General features: G+C 60.8%; 1 protein-coding gene across 1 annotated transcript; it reads right to left on the reverse strand.

Moving 5' to 3' along the window:
* Positions 1–294: 294 nt before the first annotated feature.
* On the reverse strand, positions 295–18,113 carry LOC148591276 (protein NDRG2-like; the record flags this gene model as incomplete). Its single annotated transcript, XM_088537878.1, is given in 7 exon segments — positions 295–351; positions 3,850–3,936; positions 7,175–7,235; positions 9,950–10,012; positions 16,735–16,855; positions 17,995–18,025; positions 18,027–18,113. Coding segments are annotated over 7 exon segments (507 nt in total), but the record flags the coding sequence as incomplete, so codon positions are not given.
* Between the last annotated feature and the right edge of the window lie 2,609 nt (positions 18,114–20,722).

Raw genomic sequence — 20,722 nt, forward strand, 5'->3', positions numbered from 1 at the left:
CCCAAAACGCCCCAAATACCCCCCAAATGCCCCAAATACCCCCAGAATACCCCTAAATACCCCAAAAGGGCCAATATTCCCCCCAAAATACCCCCAAGAACCCCAAAAACCACCCTGAGGACACCGTGACCAGGAGGTCCTTCAGCAGCAAATACCCCCAAATACCCCCCGAAACGGCCAAAAATACCCCAAAAATACCCCCAGATGGGCCCAAATACCCCAAAATACCCCCAAATACCCCCAAAATACGCCCCAAAATGCCCCAAAATGCCCCAAAATGCCCCAAAATGGCACCTGGCTGAAGAGATGGGCCAGGACCATCTCGGCCGTGGAGGACGTCAACCCGGAGAGCTGCGAGGGGGGCGGAGTCAGCCCCATAGCGCCGTGGGGCGCCCCATAGCGCCCGGGGGACCCATAGGGACCCATAGGGACCCATAGGGACCTCCAGGAGACCCATAGGGACCCATAGGGACCCATAGGGAGGAGGTGGCCCCATAGGAGACCCATGGGGACCTCCAGGAGACCCATAGGGACCCATAGGGAGGAGGTGGCCCCATAGGAGACCCATGGGGACCTCCAGGAGACCCATAGGGACCCATAGGGACCCATAGGGAGGAGGTGGCCCCATAGGGGACCCATGGGGACCTCCAGGAGACCCATAGGGACCCATAGGGAGGAGGTGGCCCCATAGGAGACCCATGGGGACCTCCAGGAGACCCATAGGGACCCATAGGGACCCATAGGGAGGAGGTGGCCCCATAGGAGACCCATGGGGACCTCCAGGAGACCCATAGGGACCCATAGGGACCCATAGGGAGGAGGTGGCCCCATAGGAGACCCATAGGGACCTCCAGGAGACCCATAGGGACCCATAGGGAGGAGGTGGCCCCATAGGAGACCCATGGGGACCTCCAGGAGACCCATAGGGACCCATAGGGAGGAGGTGGCCCCATAGGAGACCCATGGGGACCTCCAGGGCACCCGTGAGACCCATAGGGACCCATAGGGAGGAGGTGGCCCCATAGGAGACCCATGGGGACCTCCAGGAGACCCATAGGGACCCATAGGGACCCATAGGGAGGAGGTGGCCCCATAGGAGACCCATGGGGACCTCCAGGGCACCCATAGGGACCCATAGGGACCCATAGGGAGGAGGTGGCCCCATAGGAGACCCATGGGGGACCTCCAGGGCACCCGTGAGACCCATAGGGACCCATAGGGAGGAGGTGGCCCCATAGGAGACCCATGGGGACCTCCAGGAGACCCATAGGGACCCATAGGGACCCATAGGGAGGAGGTGGCCCCATAGGAGACCCATGGGGACCTCCAGGAGACCCATAGGGACCCATAGGGACCCATAGGGAGGAGGTGGCCCCATAGGAGACCCATGGGGACCTCCAGGAGACCCATAGGGACCCATAGGGACCCATAGGGAGGAGGTGGCCCCATAGGAGACCCATGGGGACCTCCAGGAGACCCATGAGACCCATAGGGACCCATAGGGAGGAGGTGGCCCCATAGGAGACCCATGGGGACCTCCAGGAGACCCATAGGGACCCATAGGGAGGAGGTGGCCCCATAGGAGACCCATAGGGACCTCCAGGAGACCCATAGGGACCCATAGGGAGGAGGTGGCCCCATAGGGACCCATAGGGACCTCCAGGAGACCCATAGGGACCCATAGGGACCCATAGGGAGGAGGTGGCCCCATAGGAGACCCATGGGGACCTCCAGGAGACCCATAGGGACCCATAGGGACCCATAGGGAGGAGGTGGCCCCATAGGAGACCCATAGGGACCTCCAGGAGACCCATAGGGACCCATAGGGACCCATAGGGAGGAGGTGGCCCCATAGGAGACCCATGGGGACCTCCAGGAGACCCATAGGGACCCATAGGGACCCATAGGGAGGAGGTGGCCCCATAGGAGACCCATAGGGACCTCCAGGAGACCCATAGGGACCCATAGGGAGGAGGTGGCCCCATAGGAGACCCATAGGGACCTCCAGGAGACCCATAGGGACCCATAGGGAGGAGGTGGCCCCATAGGAGACCCATGGGGACCTCCAGGAGACCCATAGGGACCCATAGGGAGGAGGTGGCCCCATAGGAGACCCATGGGGACCTCCAGGAGACCCATAGGGACCCATAGGGACCCATAGGGAGGAGGTGGCCCCATAGGAGACCCATGGGGACCTCCAGGAGACCCATAGGGACCCATAGGGAGGAGGTGGCCCCATAGGAGACCCATGGGGACCTCCAGGAGACCCATAGGGACCCATAGGGACCCATAGGGAGGAGGTGGCCCCATAGGAGACCCATGGGGACCTCCAGGAGACCCATGAGACCCATAGGGACCCATAGGGAGGAGGTGGCCCCATAGGAGACCCATGGGGACCTCCAGGAGACCCATAGGGACCCATAGGGAGGAGGTGGCCCCATAGGAGACCCATAGGGACCTCCAGGAGACCCATAGGGACCCATAGGGAGGAGGTGGCCCCATAGGGACCCATAGGGACCTCCAGGAGACCCATAGGGACCCATAGGGACCCATAGGGAGGAGGTGGCCCCATAGGAGACCCATGGGGACCTCCAGGAGACCCATAGGGACCCATAGGGACCCATAGGGAGGAGGTGGCCCCATAGGAGACCCATGGGGACCTCCAGGAGACCCATAGGGACCCATAGGGACCCATAGGGAGGAGGTGGCCCCATAGGAGACCCATGGGGACCTCCAGGAGACCCATAGGGACCCATAGGGACCCATAGGGAGGAGGTGGCCCCATAGGAGACCCATAGGGACCTCCAGGAGACCCATAGGGACCCATAGGGACCCATAGGGAGGAGGTGGCCCCATAGGAGACCCATGGGGACCTCCAGGGCACTCGTGAGACCCATAGGGACCCATAGGGAGGAGGTGGCCCCATAGGAGACCCATGGGGACCTCCAGGAGACCCATGAGACCCATAGGGACCCATAGGGAGGAGGTGGCCCCATAGGAGACCCATGGGGACCTCCAGGAGACCCATAGGGACCCATAGGGACCCATAGGGAGGAGGTGGCCCCATAGGAGACCCATAGGGACCTCCAGGAGACCCATAGGGACCCATAGGGACCCATAGAGACCCATAGAGACCCATAGGGACCCATAGGGACCCATAGGGACCCATAGAGACCCATAGAGACCCATAGGGACCCATAGAGACCCATAGGGACCCATAGGGACCCATAGAGACCCATGGAGACCCATAGGGACCCATAGAGACCCATAGGGACCCATAGGGACCCATAGGGACCCATTGAGACCCATAGGGACCCATAGAGACCCATAGAGACCCATAGAGACCCATAGGGACCCATAGGGACCATAGAGACCCATAGAGACCCATAGGGACCCATGGAGACCCATAGGGACCCATAGGGACCCATGGAGACCCATAGGGACCCATAGGGACCCATAGAGACCCATAGGGACCATAGGGACCCATAGGGACCATAGGGACCCATAGGGACCCATAGAGACCCATAGAGACCCATAGAGACCCATAGGGACCCATAGAGACCCATAGGGACCCATAGGGACCCATAGAGACCCATAGAGACCCATAGAGACCCATAGGGACCCATAGAGACCCATAGAGACCCATAGGGACCCATAGAGACCCATAGAGACCCATAGAGACCCATAGGGACCCATAGAGACCCATAGAGACCCATAGGGACCCATAGAGACCCATAGGGACCCAGCAGATCCACCAACCGCCCCCCCAACCCCGCAGCCCCGCCCCCTGGCGGCCGTAGCTCCTCCCCCCGTCCCACAGGCCCCGCCCCACATAGGCCCCGCCCCCACCTTGTGGGCCGCCCAGTCCATCCAGCCCTTGGCGTGGGGCTCGATATTGACCAGGAGCAGCCCCTCCACGGCCTGGGGGTGCAGGAGCTGGGGGACATGGGGGGACATGGGGACCATAGGGACCCATGGGGACCCATGGAGACCCATAGGGACCCATAGGGACCCATAGATCCAGCCCCAGCCCCATGGATCCCCCCCAGCCCCATAGATACCCCCCTCAGCCCCATAGATCCGCCCTGCCCCATAGATCCCGGCCCCATAGATCCCACCCCAGCCCCATAGATCCCCTCCCAGCCCCATAGATTCACACGTGGACCCATAGATCAGCCCAGACCCATAGAGACCCACGGATCAGCCCCAGACCCATAGAGACCCATACAGACCCATAGCAACCCATAGATCCACACCCGGACCCACTGATCCACCCCCAGCCCCATAGATCCCCCCACTAGCCCCATAGATCCACCCCCCAGCCCCATAGATCCGCCCCCCGGCCCCATAGATCCACCCCCCGGCCCCATAGATCCCACCCAGCCCCATAGATACCCCCCTAGACCCATAGATCCCACTTTAGCCCCACAGATCCCCCCCCCCCAGCCCCATAGATCCCCACCTGGACCCATAGATCAGCCCAGACCCATAGATCTGCACCGGGACCAATAGAGAGCCATAGATCCACACCCGGACCCACTGATCCACCCCAGCCCCATAGATCAGCCCAGCCCCATAGATCCCACCCCAGCCCCATAGATCCCACCCGGCCCCATAGATCCCCCCCAACCCCCATAGATCCCACCCCAGCCCCATAGATCCCCCCCAACCCCATAGATCCCCCCCAGCCCCATAGATCCCACCCGGCCCCATAGATACCCCCCTAGACCCATAGATCCCACTTTAGCCCCACAGATCCCCCCCCCAGTCCCATAGATCCCCACCTGGACCCATAGATCAGCCCAGACCCATAGAAACCCATAGCGACCCATAGATCCGCCCTGGACCCATAGATCCCACCCCAGCCACATACATCCCAGCCCCATAGATCCCCCCTCAGCCCCATAGATCCCTCCCCAGCCCCATAGATCCACACCTGGACTCATAGGTCAGGCCCAGACCCATAGATCAGCCCCAGACCCATAGAGACCCATAGAACCACCCCGGACCCATAGATCTGCCCTGGGACCCATAGAGAACCATAGATCCGCACTTGGGCCCATAGAGACCCACAGAGACCCATAGAGACCCATAGATCCCACCCAGCCCCATAGATCCCCCCCGGCCCCATAGATCCACACCTGGACCCATAGAGACCCATAGAGACCCAGAGAGACCCATAGATCCACAGCTGGACCCATAGATCTGCACCCAGACCCATAGATCCCCCCCCGGACCCATAGATCCACACCTGGACCCATAGATCCACCCCGGACCCATAGATCAGCCCAGACCCATAGAGACCCATAGAGACCCATAGAGAGACATAGATCTACAGCTGGACCTATAGATCTGCACCCAGACCCATAGATCCCCCCCCGGCCCCATAGATCCCACCCCAGCCCCATAGATCCACCCCCCAGCCCCATAGATCCCCCCCCAGCCCCATAGATCCCACTCCAGCCCCATAGATCCACCCCAGCCCCATAGATCCCCCCCAGCCCCATAGATCCCACCCCAGCCCCATAGATCCGCCCCCTGGCCCCATAGATCCACCCCCCAGACCCATAGATCCCCCCCCAGCCCCATAGATCCCCCCCAGCCCCATAGATCCCTCCGGCCCCATAGATCCACACCTGGACCCATAGATCAGCCCAGACCCATAGAGACCCACAGATCAGCCCCAGACCCTTAGAGACCCATAGCAACCCATAGAGACCCATAGATCCCCCCCCCCCGGCCCCATAGATCCCACCCCAGCCCCATAGATCCGCCCCCTGGCCCCATAGATCCACCCCAGCCCCATAGATCCGCCCTCTGGCCCCATAGATCCCCCCCCAGACCCATAGATCCACCCCAGCCCCATAGATCCCCCCCCAGCCCCATAGATCCCCCCGCAGACCCATAGATACCCCCCAGCCCCATAGATCCTCCCCAGCCCCATAGATCCCCCCCAGCCCCATAGATCCCCCCAGACCCATAGATCCCCTCCCGGCCCCATAGATCCACACGTGGACCCATAGATCAGCCCAGACCCATAGAAACCCACGGATCAGCCCCAGACCCATAGAGACCCATACAGACCCATAGCAACCCATAGATCCACACCCGGACCCACTGATCCACCCCAGCCCCATAGATCCTCCCCAGACCCATAGATCCCCCCCCAGCCGCATAGAATCTACCCAGCCCCATAGATCCCCCCCAGCCCCATAGATCCCTCCGGCCCCATAGATCCCCCCAGCCCCATAGATCCCACCCAGCCCCATAGATCCCCCCCCAGCCCCATAGATCCACCCCCCAGCCCCATAGATCCCCCCGGCCCATAGATCCACCCCAGCCCCATAGATCCCCCCCAGACCCATAGATCCCCCCCGGCCCATAGATCCCCCCCCGGCCCCATAGATCCCCCCCAGCCCCATAGATCCACCCCCCAGCCCCATAGATCCCCCCCGGCCCATAGATCCCCCCCCGGCCCCATAGATCCCCCCAACCCCATAGATCCCCCCCAGCCCCATAGATCCCACCCCAGCCCCATAGATCCGCCCCCTGGCCCCATAGATCCACCCCCCAGCCCCATAGATCCACCCCAGCCCCATAGATCCCACCCCAGCCCCATAGATCCGCCCCCTGGCCCCATAGATCCACCCCCCAGCCCCATAGATCCACCCCAGCCCCATAGATCCACCCCCAGCCCCATAGATCCCCCCAGCCCCATAGATCCCTCCGGCCCCATAGATCCCAGCCCCATAGATCCCCCCCCAGCCCCATAGATCCCTCCCAGCCCCATAGATCCACCCCCAGACCCATAGATCCCCCCAGACCCATAGATCCCAGCCCCATAGATCCCCCCCAGCCCCATAGATCCCCCCCTGCCCCATAGATCCCCCCCAGCCCCATAGATCCCAGCCCCATAGATCCCTCCAGCCCCATAGATCCCCCCCTGCCCCATAGATCCCCCCCAGCCCCATAGATCCCCCCAGCCCCATAGATCCCCCCTGCCCCATAGATCCCCCCAGCCCCATAGATCCCAGCCCCATAGATCCCCCTGCCCGATAGATCCCCCCAGCCCCATAGATCCCCCCTGCCCCATAGATCCCCCCAGCCCCATAGATCCCCCTGCCCGATAGATCCCCCCAGCCCCATAGATCCCCCCCAGCCCCATAGATCTCACCGTGAACTTGGCCAGGATGAAGGCGCCGGCTCCCACGCCGAGGCCGATGATGCTGCGGACGCTGCGGGGCCGCGTGATTGGCCGGGCCCCGAGCCCCGCCCCATAGGGCTGCCCCATAGCGTGCCCCATAGCCGCCCCATAGCGCCCCATAGCACCCCATAACCACCCCATATCCACCCCATAGCGTGCCCCATAGCTGCCCCATAGCCGCCCCATAGCTCCCCATAGCTGCCCTACAGCGCCCCATAGCCGCCCCATAGTGCCCCATAGCCACCTCATAGCCGCCCCATAGCGTGCCCCATAGCTCCCCATAACCGCCCCATAGCTCCCCATAGCCCCCCCATACCCACCCCATATCCGCCCCATAGCCGCCCCATACCCACCCCATATCCGCCCCATACCCGCCCCATAGCTCCCCATAGCTCCCCATACCCACCCCATAGCTCCCCATACCCGCCCCATAGTGCCCCATAGCCGCCCCATAGCGTGCCCCATAGCTCCCCATACCCGCCCCATAGCTCCCCATAGCCGCCCCATAGCCGCCCCATAGCTCCCCATAGCCACCCCATAGCCGCCCCATAGCGCCCCATAGCTCCCCATAACCGCCCCATAGCCGCCCCATAGCTCCCCATAGTGCCCCATAGCCACCCCATACCCGCCCCATAGCTCCCCATAGCCGCCCCATAGCCACCCCATAGCTGCCCTATAGCTCCCCATATCTGCCCCATACCCGCCCCATAGCCGCCCCATAGCCGCCCCATAGCTCCCCATACCCGCCCCATACCTGCCCCATAGCCGCCCCATAGCTCCCCATACCTGCCCCACATCTCCCCATACCCGCCCCATAGCTGCCCCATACCCGCCCCATAGCGCCCCATAGCTCCCCATACCCGCCCCATACCCGCCCCATAGCCGCCCCATAGCCGCCCCATAACCGCCCCATAGCCGCCCCATAGCGCCCCATAGCTGCCCCATAGCTCTGCCCCATAGCTCCCCATAGCTGCCCCACATCTCCCCATAGCCGCCCCACAGCCGCCCCATAGCCGCCCCATAGCTGCCCCACAGCCGCCCCATAGCCGCCCCATAGCTCCCCATAGCTGCCCCATAGCGCACCCCATACCCGCCCCATACCCGCCCCATAGTGCGCCCCATAGCGTGCCCCATAGCCGCCCCATAGCCGCCCCATACCCGCCCCATAGCCGCCCCATAGCTCCCCATAGCTCCCCATAGCTCCCCATAGCTGCCCCATAGCGCACCCCATACCCGCCCCATAGCTGCCCCATAGCTCCCCATAGCTCCCCATAGCTCCCCATACCCGCCCCATAGCCGCCCCATAGCTCCCCATATCCGCCCCATACCCGCCCCATAGCTCCCCATAGCCCCCCCATACCCACCCCATAGCTCCCCATACCCGCCCCATAGTGCCCCATAGCCGCCCCATAGCGTGCCCCATAGCTCCCCATAGCTCCCCATAGCTCCCCATACCCGCCCCATAGCTCCCCATAGCTCCCCATACCCGCCCCATACCCACCCCATACCCGCCCCATAGCGCCCCATAGCGCCCCATAGCCGCCCCATAGCCGCCCCATAGCTCCCCATAGCTGCCCCATAGCTCCCCATACCCGCCCCATACCCGCCCCATAGTGCGCCCCATAGCGTGCCCCATAGCCGCCCCATAGCCGCCCCATACCCGCCCCATAGCCGCCCCATAGCTCCCCATACCCGCCCCATAGCTCCCCATAGCTCCCCATAGCTGCCCCATAGCGCACCCCATACCCGCCCCATAGCTGCCCCATAGCTCCCCATAGCTCCCCATAGCTCCCCATACCCGCCCCATAGCCGCCCCATAGCTCCCCATATCCGCCCCATACCCGCCCCATAGCTCCCCATAGCCCCCCCATACCCACCCCATAGCTCCCCATACCCGCCCCATAGTGCCCCATAGCCGCCCCATAGCGTGCCCCATAGCTCCCCATAGCTCCCCATAGCTCCCCATACCCGCCCCATAGCTCCCCATAGCTCCCCATACCCGCCCCATACCCACCCCATACCCGCCCCATAGCGCCCCATAGCGCCCCATAGCCGCCCCATAGCCGCCCCATAGCTCCCCATAGCTGCCCCATAGCTCCCCATACCCGCCCCATACCCACCCCATACCCGCCCCATAGCGCCCCATAGCCGCCCCATAGCTCCCCATAGCTCCCCATAGCTGCCCCATAGCACCCCATACCCGCCCCATAGCCGCCCCATAGCTGCCCCATAGCCGCCCTATAGCCGCCCCATAGCTCCCCATAGCCGCCCCATAGCCGCCCCATACCCGCCCCATAGCCGCCCCATAGCTCCCCATAGCTGCCCCGTAGCTCCCCATAGCTTCCCATAGCTCCCCATAGCCGCCCCATAGCCGCCCCATAGCTCCCCATAGCCGCCCCATAGCTCCCCATAGCTCCCCATAGCTGCCCCATAGCACCCCATACCCGCCCCATAGCCGCCCCATAGCTGCCCCATAGCCGCCCTATAGCCGCCCCATAGCTCCCCATAGCCGCCCCATAGCCGCCCCATACCCGCCCCATAGCCGCCCCATAGCTCCCCATAGCTGCCCCGTAGCTCCCCATAGCTTCCCATAGCTCCCCATAGCCACCCCACACCCGCCCCATACCCGCCCCATAGCCGCCCCATATCCGCCCCATAGCCGCCCCATAGCTCCCCATACCTGCCCCATACCCGCCCCATAGCGCACCCCATAGCTGCCCCATAGCGCCCCACAGCCCCCCCCACCGGAAGTGCTCCAGGACGCAGGGGACGGTCTCGGCCAGTTGCTCCATGGACGGGTACTGGTACCTGGGGGGGGGGGCGGGGTCAAGGGGGGGTGGGCGGGGCCAAGGGGGGCGGGGACTAAAGGGGCCAATGGGGGGTCAAGGGGATCAAGGAGGGGGCCAATGGGGGCCAATGGGGGCCAATGGGGGCAATGGGGTCTGGGCGGGGCCAAAGGGGGTCAATGGGGGCCAATGGGGGATCAATGGGGTCTGGGCGGGTTCAATGAGGGCCAATGGGGGCCAATGGGGGCCAATGGGGGATCAATGGGGACCAATGGGGTCTGGGCGGGGCCAAAGGGGGTTAATGGGGGCCAATGGGGGTTCAATGGGGTCTAGGGGGGCCAACGGGGGTCAATGGGGGCCAATGGGGGCCAATGGGGTCTAGGGGGGCCAGTGGGGGTCAATGGGGGCCAATGGGGGCCAATGGGGTCTAGGGGGGCCAATGGGGGCCAATGGGGTCTGGGCGGGGTCAATGGGGGCCAATGGGGGTCAACGGGGTCTGGGGGGGTCAATGGGGGCCAATGGGGGGCTCAGTGGGGCCAATGGGGGTCAACGGGGTTTGGGGGGGCCAATGGGAGGGTCAACAGGGCCAATGGGGGCCAATGGGGCGTCCGTTGGGTCAATGGGGGGATCAATGTGGCCAATGGGGGTCAACGGGGTCTGGGGGGGGTCAAGGGGGTCAATGGGGGCCAATGGGGGGTCAATGGGGGATCAATGGGGTTAAGGGGGGTCAATGGGGACAATGGGGGGTCTCTTGGTTCAACGGGACCAAAGGGGGTCAATGGGGGCCAATGGGGGTCAACGGGGTCTGGAGGGGGCCAATAGGGGTCAATGGAGTCAATGGGGGTCAATGGGGGCCAATGGGGGCCAAAGGGGATCAATGTGGGTCAATGGGGTCTGGGCGGGGCCAAAGGGGGTCAATGGGAGCCAATGGGGGCCAATGGAGTCAACGGGGGTCAAGGGCCTCCATGAAGCTCAATGGGGAGAAGAGGGGTGAGGGGAGGGTCCTATGGGGCAGAGGGGGGTCCTATGGGGCAGGGGGGTTCCTATGGGTCCCAGGCTGTTCCTATGGGTCCCAGGTTGTTCCTATGGGTCCCAGGCTGTTCCTATGGGTCCAGGTTGTTCCTATAGGTCCAGGTTGTTCCTATAGGTCCCAGGTTGTTCCTATGGGTCCAGGCTGTTCCTATGGGTCCCAGGTGGTTCCTATGGGTCCCAGGTTGTTCCTATGGGTCCCAGGTGGTTCCTATGGGTCCAGGTGGTTCCTATGGGTCCCAGGCCGTTCCTATGGGTCCAGGCTGTTCCTATGGGTCCAGGTTGTTCCTATGGGTCCAGGTGGTTCCTATGGGTCCCAGGCCGTTCCTATGGGTCCCAGGCCGTTCCTATGGGTCCAGGCTGTTCCTATGGGTCCAGGTGGTTCCTATGGGTCCAGGTGGTTCCTATGGGTCCCAGGCTGTTCCTATGGGTCCCAGGTGGTTCCTATGGGTCCCAGGCCGTTCCTATGGGTCCAGGCTGTTCCTATGGGTCCAGGTGGTTCCTATGGGTCCAGGTGGTTCCTATGGGTCCCAGGCTGTTCCTATAGGTCCCAGGTGGTTCCTATGGGTCCCAGGCCGTTCCTATGGGTCCAGGCTGTTCCTATGGGTCCAGGTGGTTCCTATGGGTCCAGGTGGTTCCTATGGGTCCAGGCTGTTCCTATGGGTCCCAGGTTGTTCCTATGGGTCCCAGGCTGTTCCTATGGGTCCAGGTGGTTCCTATGGGTCCAGGCTGTTCCTATGGGTCCCAGGCGGTTCCTATGGGTCCAGGTTGTTCCTATGGGTCCAGGTGGTTCCTATGGGTCCAGGTTGTTCCTATGGGTCCCAGGCTGTTCCTATGGGTCCCAGGCGGTTCCTATGGGTCCCAGGCTGTTCCTATGGGTTCAGGCTGTTCCTATGGGTCCAGGTTGTTCCTATGGGTCCAGGTTGTTCCTATGGGTCCCAGGCTGTTCCTATGGGTCCCAGGTGGTTCCTATGGGTCCAGGTGGTTCCTATGGGTCCCAGGCTGTTCCTATGGGTCCAGGTGGTTCCTATGGGTCCCAGGCCGTTCCTATGGGTCCAGGCTGTTCCTATGGGTCCAGGTGGTTCCTATGGGTCCAGGTTGTTCCTATGGGTCCCAGGTTGTTCCTATGGGTCCAGGTGGTTCCTATGGGTCCCAGGTTGTTCCTATGGGTCCCGGCTGTTCCTATGGGTCCAGGCTGTTCCTATGGGTCCAGGTTGTTCCTATGGGTCCAGGCTGTTCCTATGGGTCCCAGGCTGTTCCTATGGGTCCCAGGCGGTTCCTATGGGTCCCAGGTTGTTCCTATGGGTCCAGGTTGTTCCTATAGGTCCCAGGTGGTTCCTATGGGTCCCAGGCTGTTCCTATGGGTCCAGGTTGTTCCTATGGGTCCCAGGTGGTTCCTATGGGTCCCAGGTTGTTCCTATGGGTCCCAGGCTGTTCCTATGGGTCCCAGGTGGTTCCTATGGGTCCCAGGCTGTTCCTATGGGTCCAGGTGGTTCCTATGGGTCCCAGGTTGTTCCTATGGGTCCCAGGTTGTTCCTATGGGTCCAGGTGGTTCCTATGGGTCCAGGTGGTTCCTATGGGTCCAGGCTGTTCCTATGGGTCCCAGGTTGTTCCTATGGGTCCAGGTGGTTCCTATGGGTCCAGGTGGTTCCTATGGGTCCCAGGCTGTTCCTATGGGTCCCAGGCTGTTCCTATGGGTCCAGGTTGTTCCTATGGGTCCAGGCTGTTCCTATGGGTCCAGGTTGTTCCTATGGGTCCAGGTGGTTCCTATGGGTCCCAGGTTGTTCCTATGGGTCCAGGTTGTTCCTATGGGTCCAGGCTGTTCCTATGGGTCCAGGTTGTTCCTATGGGTCCAGGTGGTTCCTATGGGTCCCAGGTTGTTCCTATGGGTCCCAGGTGGTTCCTATGGGTCCAGGTTGTTCCTATGGGTCCCAGGTTGTTCCTATGGGTCCAGGCTGTTCCTATAGGTCCCAGGCTGTTCCTATGGGTCCAGGCTGTTCCTATAGGTCCCAGGTTGTTCCTATGGGTCCCAGGTTGTTCCTATGGGTCCAGGTTGTTCCTATGGGTCCAGGTGGTTCCTATGGGTCCCAGGTTGTTCCTATGGGTCCCAGGTGGTTCCTATGGGTCCAGGCGGTTCCTATGGGTCCAGGCTGTTCCTATAGGTCCCAGGTGGTTCCTATGGGTCAGGGCGGTTCCTATGGGTCCAGGCTGTTCCTATGGGTCCAGGTGGTTCCTATGGGTCCCAGGCTGTTCCTATAGGTCCCAGGTGGTTCCTATGGGTCCAGGTGGTTCCTATGGGTCCCAGGCTGTTCCTATGGGTCCCAGGTGGTTCCTATGGGTCCAGGCTGTTCCTATGGGTCCCAGGCTGTTCCTATGGGTCCCAGGTGGTTCCTATGGGTCCAGGCTGTTCCTATGGGTCCAGGCTGTTCCTATGGGTCCCAGGCCATTCCTATGGGTCCCAGGCTGTTCCTATGGGTCCCAGGTTGTTCCTATGGGTCCCAGGTGGTTCCTATGGGTCCAGGTTGTTCCTATGGGTCCCAGGCTGTTCCTATGGGTCCCAGGTGGTTCCTATGGGTCCCAGGCTGTTCCTATGGGTCCCAGGTTGTTCCTATGGGTCCCAGGTGGTTCCTATGGGTCCAGGTTGTTCCTATGGGTCCCAGGCTGTTCCTATGGGTCCCAGGTGGTTCCTATGGGTCCCAGGCTGTTCCTATGGGTCCCAGGTTGTTCCTATGGGTCCCAGGTGGTTCCTATAGGTCCCAGGTGGTTCCTATGGGTCCCAGGTTGTTCCTATGGGTCCCAGGTTGTTCCTATGGGTCCCGGCCGTTCCTATAGGTCCCAGGCCGTTCCTATGGGTCCAGGTGGTTCCTATGGGTCCCAGGCTGTTCCTATGGGTCCCAGGCCGTTCCTATGGGTCCCAGGCTGTTCCTATGGGTCCCAGGCCGTTCCTATGGGTCCAGGTTGTTCCTATGGGTCCAGGTTGTTCCTATGGGTCCCAGGTGGTTCCTATGGGTCCCAGGCGGTTCCTATGGGTCCCAGGTTGTTCCTATGGGTCCAGGTGGTTCCTATGGGTCCAGGCTGTTCCTATGGGTCCCAGGTTGTTCCTATGGGTCCCAGGCTGTTCCTATGGGTCCCAGGTGGTTCCTATGGGTCCCAGGTGGTTCCTATGGGTCCAGGTTGTTCCTATGGGTCCCAGGCTGTTCCTATGGGTCCAGGTTGTTCCTATGGGTCCAGGTGGTTCCTATGGGTCCAGGTGGTTCCTATGGGTCCCAGGCTGTTCCTATGGGTCCAGGCTGTTCCTATGGGTCCCAGGCTGTTCCTATGGGTCCCAGGTTGTTCCTATGGGTCCAGGTGGTTCCTATGGGTCCAGGTGGTTCCTATGGGTCCCAGGCTGTTCCTATGGGTCCAGGCTGTTCCTATGGGTCCCAGGCTGTTCCTATGGGTCCAGGCTGTTCCTATGGGTCCCAGGCTGTTCCTATGGGTCCAGGCTGTTCCTATGGGTCCCAGGCTGTTCCTATGGGTCCAGGTTGTTCCTATGGGTCCCAGGTTGTTCCTATGGGTCCCAGGTGGTTCCTATGGGTCCCAGGTTGTTCCTATGGGTCCCAGGTTGTTCCTATGGGTCCAGGTTGTTCCTATGGGTCCCAGGCTGTTCCTATGGGTCCCAGGTTGTTCCTATGGGTCCAGGTTGTTCCTATGGGTCCAGGCTGTTCCTATGGGTCCAGGTGGTTCCTATGGGTCCCAGGCTGTTCCTATGGGTCCCAGGTGGTTCCTATGGGTCCCAGGTTGTTCCTATGGGTCCCAGGTTGTTCCTATGGGTCCAGGTTGTTCCTATGGGTCCCAGGCTGTTCCTATGGGTCCCAGGTTGTTCCTATGGGTCCAGGTTGTTCCTATGGGTCCAGGCTGTTCCTATGGGTCCAGGTGGTTCCTATGGGTCCCAGGCTGTTCCTATGGGTCCAGGTTGTTCCTATGGGTCCAGGTTGTTCCTATGGGTCCCAGGCTGTTCCTATGGGTCCCAGGTGGTTCCTATGGGTCCCAGGTGGTTCCTATGGGTCCAGGTGGTTCCTATGGGTCCCAGGTTGTTCCTATGGGTCCAGGTTGTTCCTATGGGTCCAGGTTGTTCCTATGGGTCCCAGGCTGTTCCTATGGGTCCCAGGCTGTTCCTATGGGTCCCAGGCGGTTCCTATGGGTCCCAGGCTGTTCCTATGGGTCCAGGCTGTTCCTATGGGTCCCAGGTGGTTCCTATAGGTCCCAGGTTGTTCCTATGGGTCCAGGCTGTTCCTATGGGTCCAGGCTGTTCCTATGGGTCCAGGTTGTTCCTATGGGTCCCGGCCGTTCCTATGGGTCCAGGTGGTTCCTATGGGTCCAGGTGGTTCCTATGGGTCCCAGGTGGTTCCTATGGGTCCCAGGTTGTTCCTATGGGTCCCAGGCTGTTCCTATGGGTCCAGGCTGTTCCTATGGGTCCAGGCTGTTCCTATGGGTCCCAGGTGGTTCCTATGGGTCCCAGGCTGTTCCTATAGGTCCCAGGTGGTTCCTATGGGTCCCAGGCCGTTCCTATGGGTCCAGGTTGTTCCTATGGGTCCCAGCCGTTCCTATGGGTCCCAGGCTGTTCCTATGGGTCCCAGGTGGTTCCTATGGGTCCAGGTGGTTCCTATGGGTCCAGGTGGTTCCTATGGGTCCCAGGTGGTTCCTATGGGTCCCAGGCCGTTCCTATGGGTCCCAGGTGGTTCCTATGGGTCCCAGGCTGTTCCTATGGGTCCCAGGCTGTTCCTATAGGTCCCAGGTGGTTCCTATGGGTCCCAGGCCGTTCCTATGGGTCCCAGGTTGTTCCTATGGGTCCCAGGTGGTTCCTATGGGTCCAGGTGGTTCCTATGGGTCCAGGTGGTTCCTATGGGTCCCAGGTGGTTCCTATGGGTCCCAGGCTGTTCCTATGGGTCCCAGGTGGTTCCTATGGGTCCAGGTGGTTCCTATAGGTCCCAGGCTGTTCCTATGGGTCCAGGTGGTTCCTATGGGTCCCAGGCTGTTCCTATGGGTCCAGGCCGTTCCTATGGGTCCAGGCTGTTCCTATGGGTCCAGGTTGTTCCTATGGGTCCCGGCCGTTCCTATGGGTCCAGGTGGTTCCTATGGGTCCAGGTGGTTCCTATGGGTCCAGGCTGTTCCTATGGGTCCAGGTGGTTCCTATGGGTCCCAGGTGGTTCCTATGGGTCCCAGGTTGTTCCTATGGGTCCCAGGCTGTTCCTATGGGTCCAGGCTGTTCCTATGGGTCCCAGGTGGTTCCTATGGGTCCCAGGTGGTTCCTATGGGTCCCAGGCTGTTCCTATAGGTCCCAGGTGGTTCCTATGGGTCCCAGGCCGTTCCTATGGGTCCAGGTTGTTCCTATGGGTCCCAGGCTGTTCCTATAGGTCCAGGCTGTTCCTATGGGTCCAGGCTGTTCCTATGGGTCCCAGGTTGTTCCTATGGGTCCAGGTGGTTCCTATGGGTCCCAGGTTGTTCCTATGGGTCCCAGGTTGTTCCTATAGGTCCAGGCTGTTCCTATGGGTCCCAGGTTGTTCCTATGGGTCCCAGGTTGTTCCTATGGGTCCAGGTGGTTCCTATGGGTCCAGGTGGTTCCTATGGGTCCCAGGTTGTTCCTATGGGTCCCAGGTGGTTCCTATAGGTCCCAGGTGGTTCCTATGGGTCCAGGCCGTTCCTATGGGTCCAGGCCGTTCCTATGGGGCTGACCCCGCTCCGTAGGGGGCGGCTCCCTCCTCCATCCCGGGCGGCTCCACCCGGAGCACCAGGAACCCCCGGAGCAGCTGGAGCATCGCGGGGTCCTCCAGGAGCGGCCGGAAGCAGGAGGGGCCTGCGGGGGGCCCAGGCGTCCGGGTGGGCCCATAGAGACACATAGGGACCCATAGAGCCCCATGGAGACCCATAGAGCCCCATAGATCCCCATAGAGCCCAATAGAGCCCCATAGAACCCCATAGAGCCCCATAGAGCCCCATAGAGACCCATAGAGCCCATAGAGCCCAATAGAGCCCCATAGAGCCCTATAGCGACCCATAGAACCCCATAGAGCCCCATAGAGCCCCATAGAGCCCATAGAGCCCCATAGAGCCCCATAGGGACCCATAGAGCCCCATAGAGCCCCATAGAGCCCCCGTGCCCCATAGAGCCCCATAGAGCCCCATAGGACCCCCCTGCCCCATAGAGCCCCCCTGCCCCATAGGACCCCCCTGCCCCATAGCCGCCCCATAGCTCCCATAGCTCCCCATAGCGCCCATAGCTCCCCATAGCGCCCCATAGCCGCCCCATACCCACCCCATAGCCGCCCCATAGCTCCCCATAGCTCCCCACATCTCCCCATAGCCCCCCATACCCGCCCCATAGCTCCCCATACCCGCCCCATATCCGCCCCACATCTCCTCACATCTCCCCACATCTCCCCACAGCTGCCCCATAGCTCTGCCCCACATCTCCCCATAGCTCCCCATACCTGCCCCACATGTCCCCACATCTCCCCACATCTCCCCATAGCTCCCCATAGCCCCCCATACCCGCCCCATAGCTCCCCACATCTCCCCATAGCCCCCCATAGCCGCCCCATAGCCTGCCCCATAGCTCCCCACATCTCCCCACATCTCCCCACATCTCCCCATAGCCTGCCCCACATCTCCCCATACCCGCCCCATAGTTCCCCATAGCCCCCCATAGCTCTGCCCCATAGCTCCGCCCCATAGCGCCCCACATCTCCCCATAGCTCTGCCCCATAGCCTGCCCCACATCTCCCCATAGCCCCCCATACCCGCCCCATAGCTCCGCCCCACATCTCCCCACATCTCCCCATAGCCGCCCCATAGCTCTGCCCACATCTCCGCCCCACATCTCCCCATACCCGCCCCACATCCCCCACACCTCTCACCCGTGTGCCCCACATCTCCCCATAGCTCTGCCCCATAGCTCCGCCCCATAGCTCCGCCCCACATCCCCCCACATCTCACCCGTGTGCCCCACATCCGGCCAGGCCAGCAGGGGCCGGGCGCCCCGGCCGGGGGGTCCCCAGGGCGGCCACGGTCAGCGCCCCATAGGGCGTCTCCAGGCGGCTCTCCCGGGCCTCCATTAGCGGTAATTAGCGTTAATTAGCGTTAATTAACATCTCATTACCCTTAATTACCATCTCGTTAGCGTTCATTACCATCTCATTAGCATGTATTAGCGTTAATGAGCTCCTCGTTGGCCCCTAAGGAGGCCCCAACTTGGCCCTTGGTTGGGCCCTTTGCGGAGCCCCCTTTACCCCTTAATTACCGTTAATTAGCCTTAATTACCCTTAATTACCCCTTAATTACCCTTAATTAGCCTTAATTACCCTTAATTACCCCTTAATTACCCTTAATAAGACTAAATCGCCCCTTAATGACCCCTAAGGACCCCCCCATTGACCTTAATTACCCCTTAATTACCCTTAATGATCCTAAATCGCCCCTTAATGATCCTTATTTACCCCTCCATTGACCTTAATTAGCCTTAATTACCCCCTATTGACCCTAATTACCCCTTAATTACCTTTAATTACCCCTCTATTGACCCTAATTACCCCTTAATTGCCCTTAATTACCCCCTATTGACCCTAATTACCCCTTAATTACCCTTATTTACCCCCATTGACCTTAATTACCCCTTAATTACCTTTAATTACCCCTCTATTGACCCTAATTACCCCTTAATTCCCCTTATTTACCCCCCATTGACCTTAATTACCCCTTAATTACCCTTAATTACCCCCTATTGACCCTAATCACCCCTTAATTCCCCTTAATTACCCCCCCATTGACCTTAATTACCCCTTAATTACCTTTAATTACCCCTCCATTGACCCTAATTACCCCTTAATTACCCTTATTTACCCCCATTGACCTTAATTACCCCTTAATTACCCTTAATTACCCCTCCATTGACCCTAATTACCCCTTAATTACCCTTATTTACCCCCCATTGACCTTAATTACCCCTTAATTACCCTTAATTACCCCTCCATTGACCCTAATTACCCCTTAATTCCCCTTATTTACCCCCCCATTGACCTTAATTACCCCTCTGTTGACCCTAATTACCCCTAATTACCCCTCCGTGGACCCTAATTAGTGGGGTCCATTAATTAAGCGACTTAATTAGCCCTCCATGGCCCCCCATTGGCCCCCATTACCCCCAATCGCCCCCTCTTGGCCATACGCGACCCCCAAGTGCCCCCTAATTAACCCTAATTAGCCCTAATTAACCCTAATTAGCCCTAATTACCCCTAATTAACCCTAATTACCCCTAATTAGCCCTAATTAGCCCTAATTACCCCCAATTCCCCCCATCGACCCCAATTTCCCCCCATTAACCCCTAATCACCCCCATGACCCCCCCAACGGCTCCCCAATTATTTCTCATTAATTATCCCAATTAATTATTAATTATCCCTCATTACCCCCTCATTAACCCCCCTCGACCTAATTAACCGCCCCGACCTAATTAACCCCCCAAATTAACGACAACCCCCCCGTTACCCCCCCCGCAAACCCCCTAATTAAGCCCTTGATAAATTAATTAAGCGTTAATTAACTAATTAATTAATTAATTAACTAATTAACGGTTAATTAAGCCCCATGGGGGGGGGGTCTCACCTCGGGGGGGGCGTCGACCTCGAGCGGCTCCATCGGGACCTGGGGGGGGGGGGGGGGTCAGGAGGGGACCGGGAATTCTGGGAAGGGACCTGGGAATTCAGGAAGGGTCCTGGGAATTCGGGAAGGGACCGGGAATAGGGGAAGGGTCCAGGAATCTGGGAAGGGGCCCCATAATCCGGGAAGGGGCTTGGGAATCTGGGAAGGGGTCCGGGAATATGGAAAGGGGTCTGGGAATGTGGGAAGGGGTCTGGGAATTTGGGAAGGGCCCAGGCGTCCGGGAAGGGCCCGGGAATGTGGGAAGGGCCCAGGAATCCGGGAAGGGGCTCGGGAACCTGGGAAGGGGTCTGGGAATTCAGGAAGGGACCGGGAATATGGGAAGGGGCCCAGGAGTCCGGGAAGGGGTCTGGGAATATGGGAAGGGTCCAGGAATCTGGGAAGGGGTCTGGGAATATGGGAAGGGGTTTGGGAATTCGGGAAGGGTCCTGGGAATTCGGGAAGGGTCCTGGGAATTTGGGAAGGGTCCTGGGAATTCGGGAAGGGACCGGGAATCTGGGAAGGGGCCCAGGAATCCGGGAAGGGGCTCGGGAATCTGGGAAGGGACTGGGAATCTGGGAAGGGGTCCGGGAATCTGGGAAGGGGCCCCATAATCCGGGAAGGGGCCCAGGAATCCAGGAAGGGGCTCGGGAATCTGGGAAGGGGTCTGGGAATATGGGAAGGGACTGGGAATATGGGAAGGGGCCCAGGAGTCCGGGAAGGGTCCTGGGAATTCGGGAAAGGGGCCTGGGAATCTGGGAAGGGGTCCGGGAATTCAGGAAGGGTCCTGGGAATTCGGGAAAGGATCCGGGAATCTGGGAAAGGGTTTGGGAATCTAGGAAGGGGTCTGGGAATCCCGGGAAGGGCCCGGGAATCTGGGAAGGGGTCTGGGAATCTGGGAAGGGGTCCGGGAATCCCAGGAAGGGGCCCAGGCGTCCGGGAAGGGTCCTGGGAATGTGGGAAGGTCCCAAGAGTCCCGGGAAGGGGCCCAGGAATCGGGAAGGGACCCGGGAATCTGGGAAGGGGCCC

This window comes from Tinamus guttatus, unplaced genomic scaffold (assembly GCF_059628265.1).
Source record: "Tinamus guttatus ecotype Peru unplaced genomic scaffold, ASM5962826v1 Tinamus_guttatus_pri_ptg000876l, whole genome shotgun sequence".
Lineage (NCBI taxonomy): Eukaryota > Metazoa > Chordata > Aves > Tinamiformes > Tinamidae > Tinamus > Tinamus guttatus.